At 42.2% G+C, this 24763-nt stretch overlaps 1 protein-coding gene across 10 annotated transcripts in view; it reads right to left on the bottom strand.

The window, feature by feature from the left end:
- Positions 1 to 24763, bottom strand: part of LDB2 (LIM domain binding 2) — a 380224-nt gene that overhangs the window by 47850 nt on the left and 307611 nt on the right. For all 10 annotated transcript variants that reach the window (XM_067735584.1, XM_067735582.1, XM_067735585.1 and 7 more), the window contains exon 5: positions 23386 to 23469. In XM_067735584.1, coding sequence (XP_067591685.1) covers positions 23386 to 23469 — 84 coding nt within the window. The remainder of the gene's footprint in view (positions 1 to 23385; positions 23470 to 24763) is intronic.

The following is a 24763-nucleotide window of genomic DNA, read 5'->3' on the forward strand; positions in this document are numbered from 1 at the left end:
GCTCCTTCATTGGCTGGAAGTGTGGTCAGTCCCCAGCATGTCAATCACTCACACATTCATATAGCCAGACATCACTCCAAAACTCCATGCATTCTGGAGAACCACGTCAAAGCAAGAAATAGCCCTTCTCAGGCACTAGGTAGGCATAGAGGGATTTTCCTTTGGCAGGTTATTCCCAGTAACCTGAGAACAAAATATTTTTATGATCACCATTTGATAGGTGAGGAAACAGGCACAGAGAGGTATTTCTAGTTTTGAGCGTTGACCAAGATTGCACAGCCAGTCGAGTACAGGTGAAGCTGTACTTCGGAAGCTGAGAGTGGAAGAAACCTCCTTTTCCTAACGTTGGCCTTGGGTTTAAGTTTTTTCTTCAAAATCGCCCTGCCTTTGCCTCAGCTGCTCTTAGCAGAAAAGAACTGGCATTTGCAAATGGCACCTGATGCATCAGCTTGAGTTCTAAGCCCTTCGTGTGTGAATCAGCTCATTCAGGTACTGCTATTAACCCCATCTTATACCCGAGCAAACTGAGGCCTGAGAGAGTAAGTGATTTGCCTAAGGTACCGCACACCCCCTCCCCCTCCTGAGCAGGGATTCCTAACCATATCCTCAAGCTCTTAGCCACCACTCTTTCTGGATTATGACAGCACCATTAGAAACTGGGAGTTTCTCTCACCCTTCCAGTCACATCCAATCTGATGTCTCTTATTATTGTCATTCAATGGCCTGAATGTCTTTGAAACCCATCCCCTACTTTCAGTTCCCATTGGGTGCCACCTTATTCAAGACCTCACCCTTCTCTGCTATGGAAGCCTCCTGATCTCCTTCCTGGACTCTAACCTCTGCCAAGCAGCCAGGGCGTCTCTCTAAACCACTAGGTCTCAAGTCTGGCTACAAGTTGGAATTGCCTGGGAAGATTTAAAATGTACCAATGCCTGGATGTGCCCACAAAGGTTCTGATTCAATTGGTCTGGGATAGATTAAGGGTCTGGAGCTTTGGCAGGCCCCTCCTCAAATAATTACTATAATAGTCGGTGGAGTTCAGAGAAATCTCATTCTAAAATCACAAATATGAGCTTATAAGAGGTCCCTCACCTGTTAAAAGACCTCAGTGACTATGGGGTAGTCCAGATTCCTTAGTACGGCAGATGGTGCTACGTTGCTAATGCCCCAACCTGAACTTCTAAATGTATCTTTTAAGACTTTCCATCCTGGTCCCCCTGCAGGTGGACATGTGTGCATACATGTGAACATAAATACACTCACATATACACACTACGTACACACTCTAACCACACAGAAGTATTTCACGCCTTCTGAATACACCATGTTCTTTTATGTTTCCAGGTATCTTTTCCATTCGGGCTGCTGTATCAGAATACCCCAGACTGGGTGGATTGTAAACAATAGACATTTATTTCTCACAGTCTGGAGGTTGGAAGTACAAGATCAGGGCACCAGCATGGTCTGGTGAGGGCTCTCTTCTGGACTGCAGACTGCTGACTCTTCCTGTAGGGTCCTCACATGGTAGAAGGGGCTAGGGACCTCTCTGGAGCCTCTTTTATAAGGACACTAATCCCATTCACGAGGGCTCCACCCTCATGACTTAAACACTTCCCAAAGCCCCCATCTCCTAATACCATTACCTTTGGGGGATTCAACATACAGCGGGGACACATATATTCAGACCACAGCACCAGGCCTTAGCACATTCCCTCTGCCTAGAATGGCCATACTCTCCTTCCTTGACTGCCAAACTTCTATTCATTTTCAAACATCTGTTTCAATGCCCTCTACCAGGAAGCTTTCTCTGATCCTCCAACAGCATGGTTCCTCCCTCTGAGCCCACAGAACAATTGCTATATAGTTTTACTATAACATTCCTGATGCATAAGCAATTGCTTAGATTATGGTCTCCTCCTTTAGCATCAAGCCTTTTGAAACATGGCCTACAGGCTCTCTGTCACTGGTCACCAGCCACTTCTTGCCTCCTGTTCCTTACCACCCCAATGTAAGCTCACATCATCCTCTATCTAACTCCTCTCTCCAGCCATTGGCCTCCTTCCTCTTCCTGCCACAGAGTCTTAGTCAAGATTGATCCCCGAGGCTATCAATCTCTTCCTCTGCTCTCCACTAGTTAAAACCAGCTCATCATTAAAACTTGGTCCAAGCATCACATTCTCAGGGAAGCCTTCTGAGATCTCTCAGACAGGTGAGTTTATTATATTCACTCACAAAAAGAACTATACGTTCTTTTCCAAGGTGGAATTTACTTAATTAGAAATATACACCCATTTGACATCCATTGACAGATGAATGGATAAAGAAGTTGTGGTACATATATACAATGGAATACTACTCAGCCATAAAAGAAGAATGAAATGATGCCATTTGCAGAAACATGGATGCAACTAGAGATTATCATAGTAAGTGAAGTAAGTCAGAAAGAGAAAGACAAATACCATAGATATCAGTTATATGTGGAATCTAAAACATGACACAAATGAACTTATCTATGAAACAGAAATAGACTCACAGACATAGGGAAAAGACTTGTGGTTGCCAAGGGGGAGAGGCATTGGCGAAGGTATGGATTGGGAGTTTGGGACTAGCAGATGCAAACTACTATATATAAAATAAATAACAAGGTCCTATGGGGATATATATATATATATATATGTATAGCTGATTCACTTTGTTATAAAGCAGAAACTAACACACCATTGTAAAGTAATTATACTCCAATAAAGATGTTAAAAAAAAAGTCCTACTGTATAGCACAGGGAGCTATATTCAATACCCTGTGATACACCATAATGGAAAAGAATATAAAAAAGAATATAGGGCTTCCCTGGTGGCGCGGTGGTTGAGAGTCCGCCTGCCGATGCAGGGGACACGGGTTCGTGCCCTGGTCCGGGAGGATCCCACGTGCCGCAGAGAGGCTGGGCCCGTGAGCCATGGTCGCTGGGCCTGCGCATCCCGAGCCTGTGCTCCTCAGCGGGAGAGGCCACAACAGTGAGAGGCCCGCATACCACAAAAAAAAAAAAAAAAAAAAAGAATATATATATATATATATACATATATATATATGTATAACTGAATCACTTTGCTATACAGCAGAAATTAACACAACATAGTACATCAACCATACTTCAATAAAAAAGAAATACACACACATTTGTGTGAGATTATTTAGTAAATGTCTCTCCACCCCACCATAAGCATACGAGAGCATGAATGCAACTGTTCCTGCTCGTCCTTGGAATTCTAGCAGCACCCTGCCTGGCACCTAGCAGGCGTCCTAAAACATCTGCTACAAGAGTCAGCGAATGCCCAGCACGTAGTAAGTGCTCAGGATATTTTGGTCATCACTGCTAAGCTTGGTGAGAGCAGCAACACATCTTCATTTTTATAATCCCCAGGCTTTGGAATATAGTGGAAATAAGAGGTTGTTTTGTGTATTATCAAAGTTAATGACTATTCCTTTAACTTCATCTAATAATCAGCATTTTAAGTATATCAAGGAATTTTTCTCTATCATAAAACCATAGACAATAAAGACCGTTTATTCACAAAGTCATTGCCACAGCTAGAAATTGCCTAAAGCCACTGGGAAATTAATAAGGAAATAATAGTTTTCAGAGGGGTGAAAGACCTCTAATAAGAAAAACCTTAGTAAACATATGTAGTTAAAAGTTGAGTCAACTACATGTAAATATAGTTATAGAAAATATTGTTATAACTACTTTTATTTAAATGAGGCAATCTCCTTACCAATTTATAGCTATGCTTAGTGAAGTAAGTGTACCAAATATTTTTAAGAAAGAAGAAATAACATAAGAACATTCCTTAGACTCAGATTTGGGGAAAGCAGATTCTAGAGTTTTCTAGAAAACTCTATGTCCAGAAAACCAAAGTTAACCTTTATCAAATAGATTTTTTTTTTTTTTTGCGGTATGCGGGCCTCTCACCGCTATGGCCTCTCCCATTGAGGAGCACAGGCTCCGGACGCGCAGGCCCAGCGGCCACGGCTCACGGGCCCAGCCGCTCCGTGGCACGTGGGATCCTCCCGGACCGGGGCACGAACCCACGTCCCCTGCATCGGCAGGCGGACTCTCAACCACTGCGCCACCAGGGAAGCCCCAAATAGATTTTTTAAAAGTAACTCTATGTGTTAATATTATCATATCCAGAGATTATTCCAGAGAGTCATATTAAAACTGTGGAAACACTTCTTTTCCATAAAGAATTTACAGAATTTTAATAAGCAGACAAATCTCCCTCAGGATTCCAGGCACTGGCTTCTACGTGTGCCTCTGAACATTAGAACATTTTTGTATTAAAAACTTATATGTTAGGTTTCAAGAGGATCTTTGGGTGCATGTACCGAATTACAAAGCACAGTGTTATTAAAATCATTTAAACACATTCGCTCAGAGATTCTAAAACAGCACAACAGAAAAACTAGAAGGCAGTCACATTACTTTAGACCTGACATTGGACACCAAATATCTCCTTAAGAAGAGACATCTACGGATTCCCTGAAGACCCCAAGTCAGGGATGTTCTTTTGGAAGCTCTCCACATTCTTCCTTTTAGAATTCACAGAATCCCTGACAAGGAATCTCAATGGGTAGCAAAATAGATCAAATGCTCAATTGATGGAATTGTCCAAGAATTAACATCTTGTCTTCCCTTTCTTCTTTCTTCCTGGGCTTCATCCTTCACAATGATCTTCAAGGTTTTAATTACCAGGTAGTCAGATATTCAGAAGACTCACAGCTTATATCCAATCACCTTGTGACAATCTACACGTCTCAAATGCCTTCTAACCCAATATATCAAATAACAAACATACAAACAAAAAAAAAACAGCTCAGTGTCTCCCCACACCCAAACCCTCCACACCTACCCTCCACAAAATCTTCTTCCAATCTCTACTCAGTGAAGGGAACCAGCAACCAGCCTGTTCTGAAAACTAGACAGATAGTTGATACCTCCTTCTTCCTCACACTTCTTATCCTACCTAATCACCAAAATGTACTAATTTTTCTATCCTCAAATCTTTCAGATACACACACTTCTCTATGTTCTTCACCTTCAACAGATTTGCAATGATTTAGGGTAAAGTTTTTAACTATCTAGGGGCCCAGCTCGTGTCTCCAGCCTCAGTTTGAACCATGCTCCCCCTCTTGCTGTTTGGGTTCCAGCTACATTAAACTTCTTTTAGTCCCTTGAATATATAAAAGCTCCCTGCCCACACAGGGTCTTTATTCATTTTGGGAGAGTTTCCCCTCTACCCACCTTCCATCTCCATCCCTTATGACTTTTACTTTCTCTCTTGTGACATGTGCTCCTTTTTTCTTTTCTAGACCTTACTGTGATTGTAATTTTACATTCATAAGTTTTATTCATTCAATGTATATTATTCCCATATGTTAAACTGTATTGAAGTCAGGACCAACTAAATAGACCAATTATCTAGAACAAATTTAAAACGTATCAGAAAGCCCTGCTCCAAAACAAAAACAAAAAAACACCCCAAGCCCAGATGGTTTCATAGGGGAATTAGGCCAAGGTAGTTTCATAGGGGACTTCTGCAATACCTTTAAAAGGCAAGTAACTTCAATGCCATTTAAATTATCCTGGAAGAAGAAAACAAAGAGAAATATTTGCAGAACATTCATGAGGCCAGGATACCAATAAAACTCAGCACAGCCAAAAACATCATATAAAAGAGAATTTTAACTGAATTTTTTTAAGACTGATGCAGAAATTGTAAATAAATATTAGCAAATGGAATCTGTGACCCAATAAAAGGAGGATACATATTGAACAAGTGGGATTTGTCCCAAGAATGAAATGATGATTTAGTAAGAAACCTATCAAAATAAAACTTTGCATAGTGTTTACACACAAGGAATCGACATGAGTCCACTCTCAGCTCTGCCACTTACTGGTTGTCTCATCTTGTTCAAGTTACTTAACCTCTGTGAATGTGAGTTTTTTTAACTTTAGAGTGAAAATACTAATAATACTGAGTTCTAGATTGGGTAAGGGTGAAATGAGTTGATACATGTAAAGAACTTGGAATACTGCTTTGGACAGTAATTGCACCAAATAAGCACCAATTATTTTTATTAATATACCTAATCATAATAATAAAAAGAGAAAAATAATACCAACTGCTTGGACACTATAAATACATTGGATAAAATTCAATATCCATTTTTTCTTTTAATAGCTCTTAATAAAATAAGAATAGAGAGATATTACCTTAATATGAGAAATATATCTATCTCAAATCATAAGCCATCATCCTGCTTAATGAAAATATCTAAACGCATTCCCATTAAAGTCAGACACAAGATAAGGATGTTAATTATCCTCACTATTATTTAACACTTTTCTGATGGTACTAGCCAATATAATTAGAGAAAAGAAAGAAAGAAAACATAAAAATTGGAAAAGACTTCGTAAAATAGTCATCATTTACAAATGATGTAACTTAGCTGGAACGCCAAAGAGGATACACTAAAAAAAAAAAAAAGCTGTTATAAATATTAAGAAGATTATATATGATGTCTGGGAATAAAAGTAATATAAAGAAATCAATAACTTTTATAAATACAAGTAAACCAATTAAACTATAAAATGAATAAAAGATCATATTTGTGATAATGAACAAAATACAGATGATGTAGGTGCAAAGTTATCAAGAAATGGAAGATACATATCTGTATCTGTATACAAAATGCACATACATATGGACATACAATATATACATACAAAGAAAAACCTCAAAACATTACCAAGGGGCACAAAAAGGACCTTAATATTGGAAAGGCTGTCCAAAATTATGGATAGAAAGACCAAAGATCATAATGATAGTAATTCCCCTATTGTTAATTAGTAAATTTAATAGGATTCCAATAGAATACTAGTAAATTTATTTTTAAATTAGATAATCTAATTCTAAAGTTTATATGAAAAAATAAAGATTTAAGAATTCTATAAAGAAGAATGATGATACTATCTTAATTCTACTAGGTGCTAAAGTATACTGTAAAGCAAAAGTAATTTTTAAAGTGTGGTGTTGGATAAAGAATATAAAGACAAGTTAACGTCCAGAAATGGACTCAAATAGGTACGGCAGAGCAGAATATGCTAAACTGGTGTTTCAAATTGGTGGGGACAATATGCATTAATCAACGAAGTGTGTTTGGACAACTGAGTAATTAAATGGGGGCTTCACATTTTTACCCCCCAAATTCCATGTGGATCAATTATTTAAACATAAAAAGTTCCCCAACTTTTAAAAGTGGCATTAGAGAGCATAGAAAAATATATTTTATTATTATTAGCTCAAAGAGGGCTAATACTAAATACAAAACACAAAACTGGAGACATAGGGGAAATACTGCTCCACCTAACACATACACACACACACACACACACAAAACCCCCCCAAACAAAAAAAAAACCATAAAAAACACAACCAAATCAAGGATAAACCAACGTATAGAAAGTTAAAAAAAACCCACAAACTATATATCACAACAAAGTGTGTGCTTCTTTCAAATATAAGAAAAGAACAAGCCAAAAGAAAAATGGGTAAATTATATGAACAAATAATTCACAAGAAAGGAAATACAAATGACTCTTAAGCATATGAGAAGATAATAAATCTCTTTTGTAATAAGAGAAAGGCATATTACAATGAAAATGAGATGCCATTTTTCACCTATAATATTGGAAAATAGAAAAACTTGATAATCTTCAGTTGTTGAAAAGTGTGGAAAATATTCATTTTATGTGCTGCTGGGGAAAAGGAAACTTGGTACAACCTCTATGTTGAACAGCTTGACACTATCTATCAAAATTACAATGTATGTGTCTTTGGACCTGGCAATTTTACTTCCAGGAATTTCTCCTACGAATTTAGTCTTTTAGGTGCTGCTGTATAAAATCAAATATGAGAAGATACTTGCACATCATTGTTAATGATAGAAAAGGATTAGAAACAACCTAAATGTCCATCAATAAAGCACTTATAAAATAAATTATGATATATCTCTAAAGAGTGATATACCTCTTTAGCATATATCTCTGCTGTTTTTCTAAAGAGTGTCACTGCTCAACACTGTGAACCGTATGAGTAGTATATTAGCATTTGCACACACGTGTATGTGTGTGTGTGTGTGTGTTTAAAGCAGTATATGCTTATAGAATATCACAGGAATAAAATGCAAGAAACTGGCAAACCTGGCTGCCTGTACGAAGGAGAACTAAGAGGTTGAAACTAGGTGTAAAAGGTATATATTTTAAAGATTTTTACAGTTTTTGAATTTTGCAATATATGAATAAGTTATCTATTCAAAATATAATTGTTTTTAATGAGGTAATGAGGGTTAATTAAATGACTTGCAGTGCCTGGCACAACGTCACCAGGCAATAAATGGCTCTCATGTTTGCTATTATGACATTAAATAGGAATTGGATGATGATGGTGGAAAATGGAAAAATCATGAAGTCAAGTGATTGTCTATCTTGGATATGGGGGTCCCTGTCCCTAAATATTAGAATGAACCATATGAAATAGGCAATATTTAACAGGGTTTGACCTGCAAAAAGAGCAATTTCATACAATTCAATCCCAAATTACTTTCTTCTGTGTAAATTAAGACTGTACTCGATAGTGAGAATAATGGTGGCCGTTTGTTTAATTATTCCTTGCCATCCAAACCTACCTGGTTTCCAAATTTGGAGAGTGAGAATTCAGAGAATGAGTTGGAATAATGGGGATACTGAACTACATGAATCAATTTGGTTCCTGAGTTTTGGATAGCAAGTAGCTTGAATTGGATAAGGAAAAATTTATTTAACCTTTTTTTTTTTCAAAACTCATTTAATCCTGAATTAGGAATACAAGAGTTTGGACATTGAAGGTTTGAATAGTGAGTGAGGGATACCTGTTTTGCAAAAGACCCTTACAGCTTACAAAGCATTTTAGTATAAGTGGCCTCACACATTCTTTAAACTTTGAAGGTGTTATCACAACACCCACCCCATTTTACAAAAGGGGAACTGTTTCTGCTTTGCAAGCTAGTGCTAACCAATGCAACACAACTGGTGTTGAGGGAATTGACAAAGGCCAAGACCCACTGCCAGGGCATGGCCCCTGTTCAATGGTAAGACTATACGGTCCACATCTCTCCAAAGCAAGCACTTGTCCTTCCCACCTCCCATCTGTGAGTGAGATACCAAGAGTCCCAAAGCTCAGAAGTTATGGGTAAATTGTAGGGTTGCCACCATTTTGCATATGCTTGTAAATTCTGTTAATTAACATAAAAAACTTTGATTTTTCCGCTTAAGTTTCCCCCTCATGGTAAAACGTTTCAAGAATATGAATAGATGACCACAAATGCCTTCTGTAGGTAAAGCATAGGCAGAACCCAAGAGGGACATTGACAAAGGAAGGAAGGAAAACAGCTTCTTTGATCAATTCCTAAGACTACAGATACTTTTTCTATAAAAGCCACATTGTGAAGTTTCTGGAGTTCAGCTCTGCTCTTGTGTCAAAAGTCTCCATGATGATCTATGGCAGTATTGAACTGAAAAGGCATCACTTCATCCCTACCTTGTTTCACAAAGCTTGGGAAACAGGCAAGAAAGGAGGGAAAAATTAGCTGCCTTCTCAGGCAGACCTCCAGTCTTATATTATGATTGGCCTAGGAAAAGTTTTAAAGAAACCAGGAGAAACATATATGAGATTCTCATGCACAGAAAAATTTAGTGTCAAATAGGGAATCTGCTGGCTAGAGACCAGAGTAGATCCAGGCATACAATAGGGGCTCAGTAAACATTTGTAGACTGAATGGGACCAGAATAGACCCAAGCATACAGTAAGTGCTCAGTAAAGGTTTATAGATTGAATGGGACCAGATTAGACCCAGGTATACAGTAGGTGCTCAGTAAACATTTGTGAATTGAATGGATGTGAACGAGTCCTTCAAATGGAGACAAAAAGAAAGCAGAAACTATCCTATATTAATAGGCAGGTAGCCTTGAATTTGGGTCAGCCTTGATTGAACCTCTTGGGTTTAGTTTCCTCATTTCTAGCATGGGATTTATTAATACTTTATTTGTGGTATTTGTTAATATTTCTATTTTGTATTCCTTCTTTTTAGAATACTTGACTAGAAGTCCTTAGAAGTCATGCTTATCTCCCTTGTTTTATAGATGAGGACCATTTATCAAATAAAGTTAATGACATCCCTCCCCTCCCCTCATCGACAGGGTTGTTTATAACTGCAAATAAGAACATCAAATCCTTAGAGGAAAGTGCTACAGGCGCTCAGTCTATGGTGTCAAGGATGGTTAATAGCCTTCACGTAAGTGTCCTCCCTATTCCAAGGCAACACTTGGAATTGGGATTTTATAAATGGTTTGCTCTTTAAAATTTCCAGCTTATCAAGGAGCACACCTCAAGTTGAGTAGGCTTAAAATTATTGGTTCTCTATTCAGGCAAGAAGAAACAAGATTCCCGCTTTCAAAACACCTGCATTCCATTGACAGGCATGAGACAGGGAAACAACCAAAGGATAAACCTGAAGATTAGGTAGGACGACTCAACTGATGAAAAATGCTACAAGGAAAATAAGCCAGGTAAGGAGGCAACAGAAAGTAACTGAGGTGGGGAGCCCACTTTAAACTGGCTGATCAGGTAAGACAGCCTTGTAGCAGAGTATCCCAGGCAGTGGGAATGATGACAACAACGACAATGATGATGTTATTTACTGAGGACTTACGACATTCCAGGCTTTATTGTAACCACCAGTACCATTTTATTTAATCCTCTCAATGACCCATTGAGGTAAGGGACTATTATTATCACCATTTTGTTGATGAAATTGAGGCACAGAAAGGATAGAAAATTGCCCAAGATTCTGTAGCTAGATAAATGATATGATAGAGCAAGTAGAGGGGCCCTGGAGAGGAAGTTAATAGGTTGGAAAGCAAAAATCAGGCCAGGGCACTGGAGCTTGCGATGAGATGAAGCTGAGGAGGTCAGATCCCATAAGGCCTTGCAGGCCAATGGCCTCCCTGTGCTTAAGTGTCCTGTGCTCTCCATCCATGGCATCTGTTGACAATTGTCTGTTGATAATCTTCTGTTGACAATTTGGCAAAACAGCCTGGTCATCTCAGTGGAAATGACTGACCTAATCTTCAACCCAGCTCTTGTTAGGAGGTGACATTTCTGCAGCATGACTGTGGGCAGGGCACCAGGTCAACATGGGATCCCATCCAGCCTGGCGATTTACCCACTGAATGACCTTAGATGAGCCCCGGAACTGCAATGAATCTGTTCCTTCTATAAAATGAGGCCATGAACACCTACCTCCCAAACCAGTTGTGAGGATTAAATAAAGCCAAGTTTGTGTCTTGCCCATAGTAGGTACTCAACAATCTCAGTTCACTGCCCTCTCTTCTTTGGGAGGGGCATGGTGGATACTTTAAAATTTATTTGTTTTCTCTTAATTATGGTTCACATTTCCAGCCGCTCCCAAGCGGATTTATGAAGATCAGGACAGAAGAGTTTAACCTCATCTGTCTTCCCCCCTTTCACAAGTTTGTTTCTTTTCTACCTACTCTGCTCCTTGAACTCTGCTGGGGACAAATGATGAGGTCATGCCATCTAATAACAGTTGCTATCTCTAAGGAATGTGAGTTTTCTGTGGGCACTGAGGTGGTGCCCAGGCAAAGTTAGAGAACAACAGAGACCGGGCACAGAGAAAGGTCTCGAGCCCCATCGCTACACAGTGAAACCTACTAGCCCCTTTTCACGTTTCAGGCTACTTCCCTGCCTGTGCTCTTAAATTAAAATAAATTCAAACAGCTCTCCCCTTGCCCCCTGCCCCGAATTTTCCTGACATACATTTTTTACCCATTCTAGACAATTAGGAAGGCTGTTTCTCAGGACCATTAATTCTGGGCTCCGTCCTGCACTTCATTTTGCAATCCCTCAGCCATTTTCCCCCCAGACTGCCATTTCCCACCTTCCCATCTCCCCTGATTTTCAGTGTCTTGTTAAACAACAATTTCTTTCTCTTTCTCTAGTGCCGAGACTGGGAAATTACTTTCTTTAATCCTAGCCCTATTTGTACCTTTAAGGCCAAGAATTTTAGAAACATGGGTGGCTCTGAAATTGTTTTCAGTTAGGACTGCTCTTTAAAAATACTGTTTGTGTGTGTGTGTGTGTGTGTATAGTTTTTTCTTTTAATGTTCTGATAGCCATTTCTTTTGGCTTGACTTTAGAAATCACTTGTTTTCTGGACACTGGGCTGTCTCTATGTTACGGTTTTTTTACTTCTTTAAGAGTTAACTGCTTTAATTCCCTTATCATGTGGTCACGTGTACTGCTTTTCCATCTCCAAATGCAATGAAAAGTTCCCTTTGGGTGTTCCAGGTTTTGCTCATTCTATGTGTGCACTGTTCTCATGGCTCAGAAGGCCTTTCTTTGCCTTCACTCAGATGGAGCCTTTCTCCAACGGCAGGAGGAGTGGAAAAGTCAGCATGAGGTGGGACAGCTTTGTTTCGGAGGCCAAATCCCTCACTCTTAAAGCACCAGCTCTCCTGCAGGCCCAGGCCAAGGAGCCTGTCCTCACCAAGACTGGGTGTGCAGGGGGCTTGGGGAACAGGCAGGCCTGAGCCCTGGAAGCACTGCTGCCAGGACCAGCTTCGCAACCTCAGGCACTGACTGATTTTTATCTGTAAAATGTGGATAATAATTCCTGTCTCATCCTTTTATTGAGAAACAGAGAAGTTCCTGGCTAGCTAATGGTGTTATGATGGTCATGGTGGTTCTGAACGGTCTCTGAATACGATTCATCATGAGTGTTCTAAGCCAGCGCTTGTCCAGCGATGGGTCACGTGTGCTCCCAACACTTGACTAGTGGCCACGCAGCACGGGAGTTGAATCACACCTGAACTGCTCTATAGCCCGGTCAGTGGGTTGAGTCCACTGCATGAACTTGGATGTCCTGGCAATGTCCGACTGTTATAGTAGTTTTAAAGTTTTTAATTCTCGTTTTCTGGACTTATCACAAACTGGTACCAAACAGTTTGCAAATCTGCAGTGATCCAAGGACCACAGAGTAAATAGCACGTTTTAGGCTGTGGGCCTTTTGAGGGTTCATACCATGAAGGCCCTGTGGAAAGCCCCAGAGGTTTGCTGGGATGGTTCTTTCCCCGCCGCCAACTTCAGTGTTTAGTAAGAGTGTGCTGCTGGTCTGCCTGCGTGAACCGTCAGCGGTCTGCTCAGGTGCCAGCCCATAATTACGGTGACTACCAGTAGCGCTGGTTCATCTCAATCTCTGAGCGAGGATCCTGTTCCATCCTCGGGTTTGGCTTGGCATTTAGATAGGAAAAGGGATTGGACTGTAATCCTTTCTCGTGTCATAAAACCAAGGAAAATATCCTGCTGGCAGTCAAGCCTCATAAAAATAAAAAACAAACAAAAAACACCTTGGCAGGATTCCAAACGCTCACTCCAGCCACGGCCACTCCAAGAGGTCATGTCATGTCATTCTGTTGAGGGTCATTTTCCAAAGCTAATTGCTCAGTTCTTCCAGACATTGGACAATACTCTGTTGCTACCTGTAGAAGCTACATGCAAGGACCAATGTTCTTTAGAATGTAACAATCACAACAACAAAAATTTCCATTCGGTTGGGAAATTAAAGGTACAGGATCAAAAAACATTCCCGTGAAAACTCAGGGCTTTCACTCCCAGTTGAGGACACTGCTTGTTTGAAGGGGTAGATTTATCTAACAATCACAACAAAAGGTTATAAATCGTATTGAAAACACCCAGTGACAAGGATTATACTTTGTATTGGAAAAGGGGCTCCAAATACACGGCACATGCCTCAGACTCCCTCCTGCCACCCTCCTTGGCACATGTCATTCATTTATCACTTCTCCTCTTTTCTGATCTATCATCTGGCTTCAGAATCTCAGTGTAGGATTCAAGGCCATGACCGATGTACAGGAGTGATAACGGAATGAGACTTACTTGGCTTCCTGGTGGAGTCATTTCAAGTTACATGTGCTCTTCGCACGCATGATCGTTTTAACCCTCGACTGCGATTCAGTTCTTGTGATTCACAATGTACGTAATCACTCATGCGTGAGAAAACTGGGGCTCCAAGAAATTAAGGCAGTTATTAATCAATATCATAGAAGGAGAAAGTGGCAAACGTGCAATTGGAGCCCTGATCCACTGCTCTAGACAGCACAGGAGGGGACTAGTGTTTCTTACTTTCCTCCTGTGTGCCGGGCTCTTTCACCTTGTAACTCATCTAATCTTATAAAATGTAATGTGTGCCAACCTGTGAGACATTATTCTTCCTGATATTCAGATGAAGAAAGTGGGGTTCAGAGAATTTAAACGACTGGTTCAAGGCTGTTATGGGTCGTAGGGGGGTTAGCATCTGAACCCACATTTCTCTGAATCTGAAGCACGTTAGCTTTTCTTACCCACATGGCCTCCACAGCTCCGCCTCTGCAGAGAACACCACTGAGAGCAGGACACAGCAAGGGTACTTAGAGGAATGGTATTAATGACAGCAACAACTTGAATAGGACTTCAGCGCTCGACATTTAGAGAAAACGTTTTGGTTAGCCCCACCCTGGAATATTTGCAGGGTGATAAATGATAAATGCCTGATATGATAACTATGTAGAAACACGCAAAAGTGTTTACCAAATAACATTAAGAAATTGTATGTATACTGATTACATTTATGCAGAAATTATGCATATTAGATGGAGAAAGAGTAAGAGGAAACACAAAGAAAATATCTTTTGGCGGGGATACAGGATAATAAAGATGTTTTAAAGTTGCGTTAAACATAATGCTTAAAAAAAGTTTGTGTATCCAAGCATCAGGAAAAGCTGGCCAAAGAAAATAGGCAAAAATAATCTCCCATTAAGAAATGTGTCGGGCTTCCCTGGTGGCGCAGTGGTTGCGAGTCCGCCTTCCGATGCAGGGGACGCGGGTTCGTGCCCCGGTCCGGGAGGATCCCACGTACCGCAGAGCGGCTGGGCCTGTGAGCCATGGCTGCTGAGCCTGTGCGTCCGGAGCCTGTACTCCGCAACGGGAGAGGCCACAACAGTGAGAGGCCCGCGTACCGCAAAAAAAAAAAAAAAAAAAAGATGTCCTCGAGATCTGAAAGAACACATTTCCAAAACAATGAGAAGGGCATAATGGCACTTAGAGTAAAAATTAAATGCTGATTCAGAGCAAGTAGAAGTAGTGGTATTAGAATAAAAATTTGACATTGGGAAGTCTGAGTATTTTAAGTGGGAATTTTGCACACTAGAGCAATCTGGAGGCCCCATGCCATGTTTCTTTCATTTCCTTGATGCATTCAACTCTACTTCCCTTTAGATTTCATGGTGAAGTTCTAGGTAGTGACTTTGAAAATGAATCACACATTTTTTTTTTTTAAATACTGTAGGGCAGGTGAATTCATCCGAGTTCTATTACTTTTGGTGTGTGTATGTCATTCAAAACCTAGTCTTCCATTTACCAAGCTCCCATCCAGCAACCATCCATTCAAGAGGCATTTACTGGGTGCTTATCGTGATCTAGACCTTGTGAGGCCCTAGAAATACAAGATAATCTGACCTTATGTTGCTCTGAGACTAGCACAGGAGACAGATGCATGGAGTGACAATTCTTATGCAGGACCTACCAAGAAGTAAGCAGGAGATCCTGTGTGCAAAGAACCAGGGGCACAGGGGAGGGGCAGCTGCTCCCGCTGAGAGTCGGAGAGAGATTCTCAGCGAAGGTGATGGCCGATGAGTCCTGCAGGATGAGGAGAAGCTAGCCTGGGAAAACTGGATGGAAGGGAAGGGTACGAACAGTGTTGCAGGCAGTGAGCCATACTGTTCCAAGGCATGGAAGCAACACGGCATGACGAGTTCGGGGAAATGCAGGTGGTTTGCGTGGCTACAGGATGATATGTGAGATGGGGAAGGGATGTGGGACGAGGCCGGGAAGCAGCAGGGGCCCCGTCACGGAAGGCCTAGAGTGCCAAAGTCAGAAGCAGAGCACTTGACGAGGGCACTAGAAAATGTAAATAAGTCCAAGTTAAGTCATCTGCTGAGACCAACAAGGATGTGAACTGGAAGCAGACCGACTTATAACAGTGTCTTCAACTCCCCGCAAAAGGGAATGTGCCTTATCCATTCTTATAAACACCCTGGCCCTGGCCCTTTTGAGCCTGGAACATAGTAGATGCCACCCCAAAAGTCTCTTGGTTAGACGATTGACTTAAAATTTAAAAGCAAAGCCAAACTACCCCAAACCTTCAAGGTATAAAGAAGTGCTGTCCCTACAGTATCCGGTGGGCAAGGATTGTCCACTCTACTGTTGATGGGAGATGAATGAAAACGGCGCATTCCATTCATGGCCAAGCCAGAGGTTTCCTTTAAATGCTTACCGACAGGGTTTCTGCATTACCAACCCTCATTCTTTCTATGGGATAGGAAATGGAACAGATGTCAATTCGTTTTCAATTTTAAAGTCTTATTCTTTAAACCTAGTTAAAGAAAACAGTTTCTGCATACAGTAAACATTCACATATAAGAGCTGCATATGAGAAACTGGAAAAGATGGCAAGTTCAAACCCTGAGTTAGAAAGGGCTTTCACTCTGATGAAATGAAAGTCGAGAATTAAAGAAGGATGAGACTCCTGGGTGTGCTGACCCACGAGAGCTCTCCTTATAACTCTGAATACAGCGGAATCTAGTGAATGACTTGATTCCACCCAAGAGGTAGGACCAGAGACCTAAAAGCCTGGACTCTACCCAGGAGAAAGGACCAGAGACCCTTACGAGAGTGCACCTGGCAGAGAGAAGGGAGCTCCACGTGAATTTATCTCACTGGAATCCAGCGAGGGTGGTGTTACATCCCATTTCCCAGATAAGGACACAGGCTCAGAAAGGTCAAGTAACTTTCCCAGGGTCACAAAGCTAGCAAGTGGCTGTCCTCTGACACATCCTCTTGTTTGTCTGACCTCTTAGGCCAGGACTCAGCATGAGATGCTTCCCTGGACCATGCCATGCTCTTTCCAGGACAAAACTTTCTCTAGAACTATACCACTCAGCTAAGCTGTACGTTTTGGACCCAAACTCCTTAAACAAACTTAAAAGTTACATTCCAGCCATGTGGAACTGTCTAGTGTTCCCCCAGCACCCCCAGATTTCTGCATCCTTCTCTGACACTGCTCATGGCTGACCCTCTGTCTTGTCTGTCTGGGACCATCTGCTCATCTTTCAGAATCAATTCAAGGGCCAGTTCCTCCTTGAAGACTTATACCTTCCACACCCGCCGTCCAACAACTCCTCCATCCTTTGTACCTGGAGTCAGACCGTGGCTTTAAATCCCTTCTCTGCCACTCACCAGCTCTGTGACTTTGGGAAGTTACCTCCCTGTGCCTCAGTTTCCCCATCTGCAAAACAGGACTAACAGGAGTCCTGTAAGGTTGTTGTATTAAAAAAAGACTCCCGGCAAAGAGCACAGCTGCATACCTGGCCCACAGGAAGTGCTCAGTGATGTTAGCTAGCATTATGTGCGTCTCTGTACCCGGACAGATTTCTCTCCTGGCACATTTTTTTTCTTTCTCCCCTACCAGGCAGTGATCTCCTTAAGGGTGTCGGAGACCTGGCACAAGAGTGGTGTCTTATAGATGCTTGTGGAATGAACAGTGAATAACGGACGAAGGGGATCTGGGGGGAGCTGATGAGGCGCCACAGGCAGGTCTCATTGACTTGGACTTGCGCCGATGCCTCTTCAAGGGCACCTGGCCTTCCTGTGCCCTCTTCAAGGAATACCAGGGATGGCAGGGCCTACTGCTGTGTCCAGCAAACATGGTAAAGGACACGTTCCTGAAATCCCACCCCCTTCTCCCCTCTCTCGTTCCCTCACCAGAATGCACTGACTGAGGGGCACCGTCACATCCACGTTAGGAAATGACTCCCTCTCCAGGAGACGGGGGGCACGTTTTGTGAAACACACTACCCGGTTTCCAGGACGCCTAACAGCCACTCACTCGGCAGGTCCGTTCCCAGCCCCAGCGCCAGCCCAGATAACTACCCCAGGGACACTCGGTCAGTAAGCCCTGGCCTCCCAGAGGTCACCGAGGCGGCCTCCAGAGGAAGTGAGGCCACACCTGGTCAGGGCATCATCTCTGCTCGGCCACCTCCAGCCTCTGCTCCTCGGGGACCAGCGAACCAGCCATTGGCCTCCAAGCACCGTGCACCTCCGGCCTTGATGTGCTGGGATGTGCCCGAGGGAACGCAGGCAGTTTGACAACTCAAATCAAATGACAACGGCTGTTCTGCGGTCACTTCGAAAGCATCAGGTCACCAAAGTCCCCAGCAGAGTGCTGCCCGGCGCACCAGCATCATCATCTGTGTTCACAAACTCTGGAGCTGGGCTGCTGCGGTGCTTCGCAGGCTCCTTCCTCCAAACAGGGGAGCCGCCTTGGCGGGCTTTGCACATTCCCTGAGGGCAGGCTGCCCTGAGAGTGATTCGGAATTTCCTGGGAATAAATGAACTTGTTCTGGCGAAGCTAGGCGATTATAATTGCTTACCTTCTGTGTTGCTTAATTTCGTTTCATGAAAGACAAAGCTTATTGAAATTTCAGATGTCTGGAGTATTTAAAATCTCCATTCCTCCTTTCCAAAGCAGGACACATTGATTCTTAAAATTCTTCTACTGATTTAGAAGGCCTTGCGTTAATATTTGTCAACATAAAACGTCTCACCTCTTCTGCAGATACTGGGCATAGTTATTGAAGTTCATTAACTCTATTGAATCGACACTTCACCTGACTTTCTGAGGGTTGAGACAAAGGCTGAGTTCCTCAGAAGGATGGGGGAGCTCCAGGTTTTAAGGCAGTTTTATAAATAAATGGTTTTTCTGACTGCTCAACTGTCTTACAAAAGTAGGTAATAAGAGTACCAGGGAAATCTTAGATTCTGCTTCTGAAATGAAGAAGTAACTTTTGTTTCTCCTTCTTAGCGACCACTGACCAGGCCAGGTCTCCTCATGGAAGCCTGTGTGTCCTGGATTTGGCTTCTGAGTTTGAGAATCTGCTCAGCCATGATTTGCCAAGGGGCTCACAGCTGCCCGGAGGGGTTGCTGATGGGAGGTTGGCTTCTATCCTGACCGTCTTCCCGAAACCCATGGGTTCTTCCCTGGGCTCTCACGGGCCTTGCACATCCCTCCATGTCAGCACGCCTCACTGGAGCTGTAGCCGGCCTTGCCCATCAGCCTGTGAGCACCCCCCTAGGAAGAAGGCCAGGTCTCCACGATGAAGGTCCAGCACCTGGCACACAGCCAGGAAGACAGAACAGGCTCAGTAAGTGTCCTGAAGCAATCAATAGATGAGTAAGTGATGGAGTGAGTGGAGGCAAGAAAGGCAAACGGCCACTGAACCAGGATGCACAAGCCGGGGAAATCAAGTAGTGTTGGGAGGACCAGGGTGAGAGAAGACAGCCAGATGCCATGCTGCTCTAAGTGGTTCCAGTATGAGGAACAATGATGGACGCCCAGCAGGTGCTCAATAAATATGACAGTGAATACTAACTGGGTACTTGCTGTCGCGGGCTCTGGGCTAAACCCTTTACGTGGATCGTCTTACTTAATCCTCCGGTTAAACCATACCAGGAACTGATATTACTTTTGACGAAGCACGTTAAGGACCCAGTGAGAGACGCTGACTCCCCCGTCAAGGAAGGAAAGACATGACCCAATTCCTACCAATATCATCATTCTATGAAATAGTGCAATTTGCAGCACCATGGATGGACCTAGAGATCATCATAGTAAGTGAAGTAAGTCAAACAGAAAGACAAATATCACAGGATGTCACTTATTTGTGGAATCTAAAAAAAATGGTACAAATGAACTTATTTACAAAACAGATTCCCAGACATAGAAAACAAACTTATGGTTACCAAAGGGGAAGGGGGGGAGGGATAAATTAGAAGTTTGGGATTAACAGATCCACACTATTGTATATAAAATAGATAAACAACAAGGACCTACTGTGTATCACAGGGAGCTATATTCAATATCTTGTAATAATCTATAAACAAGAATCTGGAAAAGAATATATATGTGTGCATATACATATATATATGAATCACTTTGCTGTACACCTGAAAGTAACACAACATTGTAAATCAACTATACTTCAATACAAAAATTAAAAAAAAAAAACTATCATTCTACTTTCTTACTAGAAAGGCAGCAGTTTTGCCATGAAACACATAGATTCTAGAGTTCAAGTCCTGGTTCTGCCACTTGGGGACTTAAAGCTGGGTGACTGACTTTACTTATACCATCTGTGCCAGCTCTCTTGTGGGGAAGGTACTGGTGCACGTGGGCCATTGTGACATCCAGCTACATCAGGACGTGTACATATAGCAGAGCCTGCAGCTACCGCTACTTCAGATGGTAGCCTTGGAAACGCTACTCTCTATTGCCCCAAACCATACACGGTTCCCTGTGTCATTCCCCCTCTGCAGGTGTGATGTCCTCACTCTTCGTGGGCTGGAAGCAGAGAACTGCAGATGTGGGGACCAGTGGGCCTTGTTGACCCCAGGGTGAAGGCCACAGTTTCACTGATGACAATAAGAGCAACTGGGGGCGGGGTGCGGGAAATTCAGCCTTTATTTCTCTGTGTTAAACGCAGCTAAAAGATGTAATAAAGGATCTGTCCAAGATCTCAGCAGAGAGTTAGCGACCAAGTCTAGGATAGACTCCAAAGTCCCAGATTCCTATGTGAGGTCAGCTGAGGGTACGTAGTGTGGAAATTCTTGATCCGCCTAAGGAGAGGCATGTTCAGATGGTTTAAACTAAATCTCTCCTGGTTCCTGACAAGAAGAAATGCCCAGCAGTGTAGGGCATCCTTCTGAATTCCTGTGGCTGGAATGGCACTGCAGACCCTCACTTGCCCAGACGTTGCTACCCACTCCCACTGTGCCAGGAGCCCCACGGGGGAGCAGTTCTTAATGCAGAGCCTGGAGGTTTAGGAGAACGTAGCCTCGGCTACCTTGGCTGGGAACACTCCCCTCTGGATCCACCCTCCTGGGCAGACTCTGGTTTTCCTCTGGGCAGGAACCAGGGGGCTGTTTAGTGGAGAACGCCCTGGCTCAGGGCTGCCAAAGTGGCTGGCATCCTGGGGGTGAGGCGGTGGGAAGTGAAGCTGACTCTGGCTTTTGCCACGTCTGGACTGGGCTCTGGGGCATCTAAACTGAATAGAAAGAGACTCTTCTCGCTCACCCAAGAAGGGGACACTGCCATCCTCGTGGTTAATCTTTTCAGAGGCTCCTGGCCCAGTAGCCCAGGCAGCCAATTGCTCCAAGACCTGGCTCCCAACTAACTCTCTCTCCCATTTCTCCTGGCAACTCCCTTCATGTCCCAGCATCAACAGACTGCTTGGAATTCCATCCCCTAACTTCTGCTCCCTCTGATGGAAATGTCCTTCCTCCTCCTTTCTCTGGTTTAACTTTATTCATTCTTTCATACACTACACAGGCATTATCTCTTCCATGAAGCCTTCTCTGACTGATTCTTCTGAGATTCTATCTTGTATTCCCATAATTTCATCTGGAAACTTCTATCATGGTATTCACTATTTTGCATATAATGTTCTGTCTTTATGGGTCTGACTCTCGTAGGAGGACGTTTCTTGATAACAGGTGCAACGACTTTTGTCTTTGAATCTTCAGCGTCTTGCCCAGTGCCCGGCACATTGCAGTGAGGGCATGACTTGGAAACATTTGTCCAAATTATTCTTCACTTACAGAGGAGGAAGTCCGGCCAGGACATTTCAGCATTTCAATGTATGCAAACATGATTGTACTTAGAGGATACAAAACAAAATTCACAAACCTGCACTTAAGGATAAAGAAACAATAGCATAAACATTATGATGGGGTCGGGCCCTGGAGAAGTGGTCTGCTACATCACGGTGGTGAAGGAAGCCAGCAACTCAGAGGCAAAGGAATGTGGACTGTGGCCACTGCCTTCGTGTTGACTCTGGAAGACAATGCTTGCTTTATGAAGGAAACCATATCCTCTACTTGCAATGTGATGACTGCCAGTCCACACTAAAAACCAGTGTGATATATGTTACCCTGTTAGACCAAATACGGAGGCTGTAAGCGTTATGTGGGCAGAGAGTTTTGCCTAACATTTAATTTTTTTTAAATAAAAATTCACTTTATATCCAAACCAGAAAATCTGTTACATGTTACACAGAAAGTCCCTAAGAAGCCTTAGAAATAAATGTCTGTGTTATAGCACCAAGGTGAATTTCTTCAAGGGACTCTCTCTGGAGGGCACACCGAGCCTCCTCATAGGTGACTGGTCCCTGGGTACAGACACAGAGGCTGTGAACTCAACAAAAGCACATTGGAAACTTGAAACAATCAGAAGGGACATAATGCCAAAGCATTTTATGAAAGAGACATTGCTAGCCTGTGAATAATTTATTCCAGGAGTCATACAAACATAGAGAAGAAGAACACTGACAAAGTCTAGGTTTGATGCTTTTTGTTAATTAAACCCAATCATCTGTTGATCACACACACACACACACACACACACACACACACACACACACACTGTGGTATAAGACATACATATTGTGCTACTATTCACAATTGTCAAGACAAGTAAACAACCTAAATGTCCATCAACATTTGCAAATGTTGATGTGGTCCACGCATGCAATGGAATATTACGCAGCCATAAAAAAGAATGAAATAATGTCATTTGCAGCAACACGGATGGAACTAGAGATTATCATACTAAGTGAAGTAAGTCAGAAAAAGACAAATACCATACAATATCACTTATATGTGAAATCTAAACTATGACATAAATGAATTTTGTTTCTACGAAACAGAAACAGACTCACAGACATAGAGAACAGACTTGTGGTTACCAAGGGTGAGGGAGGGGTGGAGTGGGAGTTTGGGATTAGCAGATGCAAACTATTATATACAGGATGGATAAACAACAAGGTCCTACTGTATAACACAGGAAACTATATTCAATTCCTGTGATAAACCATAATGGCAAAGAATATGAAAAAGAATGTATATGTATGTATAACTGAATCACTTTGCTGTATAGTAGAAATTAACACAACATTGTAAATCAACTATACTTGAATAAAATAAATTTAAAAAGATATACGTATTGTGATATATTACCTCATTTTAATTCCTTGGCTCAAGATATATATAAACCTCTAAATTCAAACTCAACAGGAAATATAATCAACCCATTGGTCTTACCCTGAGGTAGTTGAGGGTGAAATTTGTTAGCCCCATCCTGGTGATGTTTTTGGACAGCTGATCCAGGACCTGAGGATCTTGTGCCTAAACAGGAAAAAAATCATATATTTTAGCCCTGTAAGATGGTACCAACAAAGTCCTCGACTGTGCTACAGCTGCTAAGAAATACAATCTGCACCTTGTCAATTTTTCTCAGAGGGGCAGGCTGCTGGAGATAATTTAATTCACATTTTGAAGACACTTGCATATAACACTTAAGGACACTTTTGGATCAGTGGTGCAAGACCCATCGCCAGGGAGAATCAAACTGAGTCAGATGGGAGAAATGACTTTACCTCCTCTGTGAGAGGCCCTGTGTCTTCAGGAGGATGGTCATTAAGTCCAGCCAGGACACCTCCGAGGTCCCTGGCACTGCCGCCCCCCTGCCCCGAGGGAAGGTGTGGGCTGGATTTCGCAGAGCCATGCTTTAGGACTGGCCTTTGCTGCGTGTTGTGACAGTGTTGTTTTCAACAGCTTGGAGCTGAGGACTAAATGTGAAAACTTTGCAACTACCATGAAATATACACATATATTAAAAAATTCTAACTCTCCTCCCCATTAAGCGAAGGCTAGAAATAGATGTCTTCAACAATTTTCATCCTGCAGGACTGCAAGGGTATGCATAATATTTTCCAAAGTATCAGCCACAGAAAAAAAAGATGTGATGTTTTGTGGGCCACCCCCAATGTTCAGTTTGACCAGAAAAAACTGAAAATTCTTTCTGGATTCCAACGTAAAGTGTCTCTTAGTTGATGCTCTTTCTTTCTGTTTGTCTTTTCTTCTTTTTTAATTGTTATAAACTGTTGCTAAACAGAGGACGTCTTAGTAAACATCCCTTTGTCTCCACATCTGCATTCATGAGACCATCTCGGTTATACCAACACCTTAATTTATTCTTTTTTCTTTTACTTTAATTTTCCTCACAGTGATACAACCAACTGGCTTTGTGTATATAAATAAAATGCAGGAGAAACAGTCAGAGCTTGTCACTTTTCATGTCAATTTCTGGAAAGGGGGTCCTTTGTGGACATGGAGCTGGTGTTTATTGAAGCCTTTCCAGGTTCCAGGAAGAGCTGGTTCTGTAGCGACGCATCAAATAGTTGTGGTCGACCTCAAGGAGCTCACATTGCAGTTGGAAGACGGGACGATAATAAACCCATGGAAGGATATTTTTGCTTTCATCATGGCCATTGTTGCTGATAGCCAATCACCAATACTCGCAGAGGTCCTACTATGTGCCAGGCACTGGCCTAAGTGCTTATGTGCATTAACTCTTAATTTTCAAACCAGTCCTCTGAGGCAGGCTCTATTACTATACCCATTTTATAGATGAGGGACT

Source organism: Pseudorca crassidens, chromosome 4 (genome assembly GCF_039906515.1).
Source record: "Pseudorca crassidens isolate mPseCra1 chromosome 4, mPseCra1.hap1, whole genome shotgun sequence".
NCBI classification, from domain to species: Eukaryota; Metazoa; Chordata; class Mammalia; order Artiodactyla; family Delphinidae; genus Pseudorca; species Pseudorca crassidens.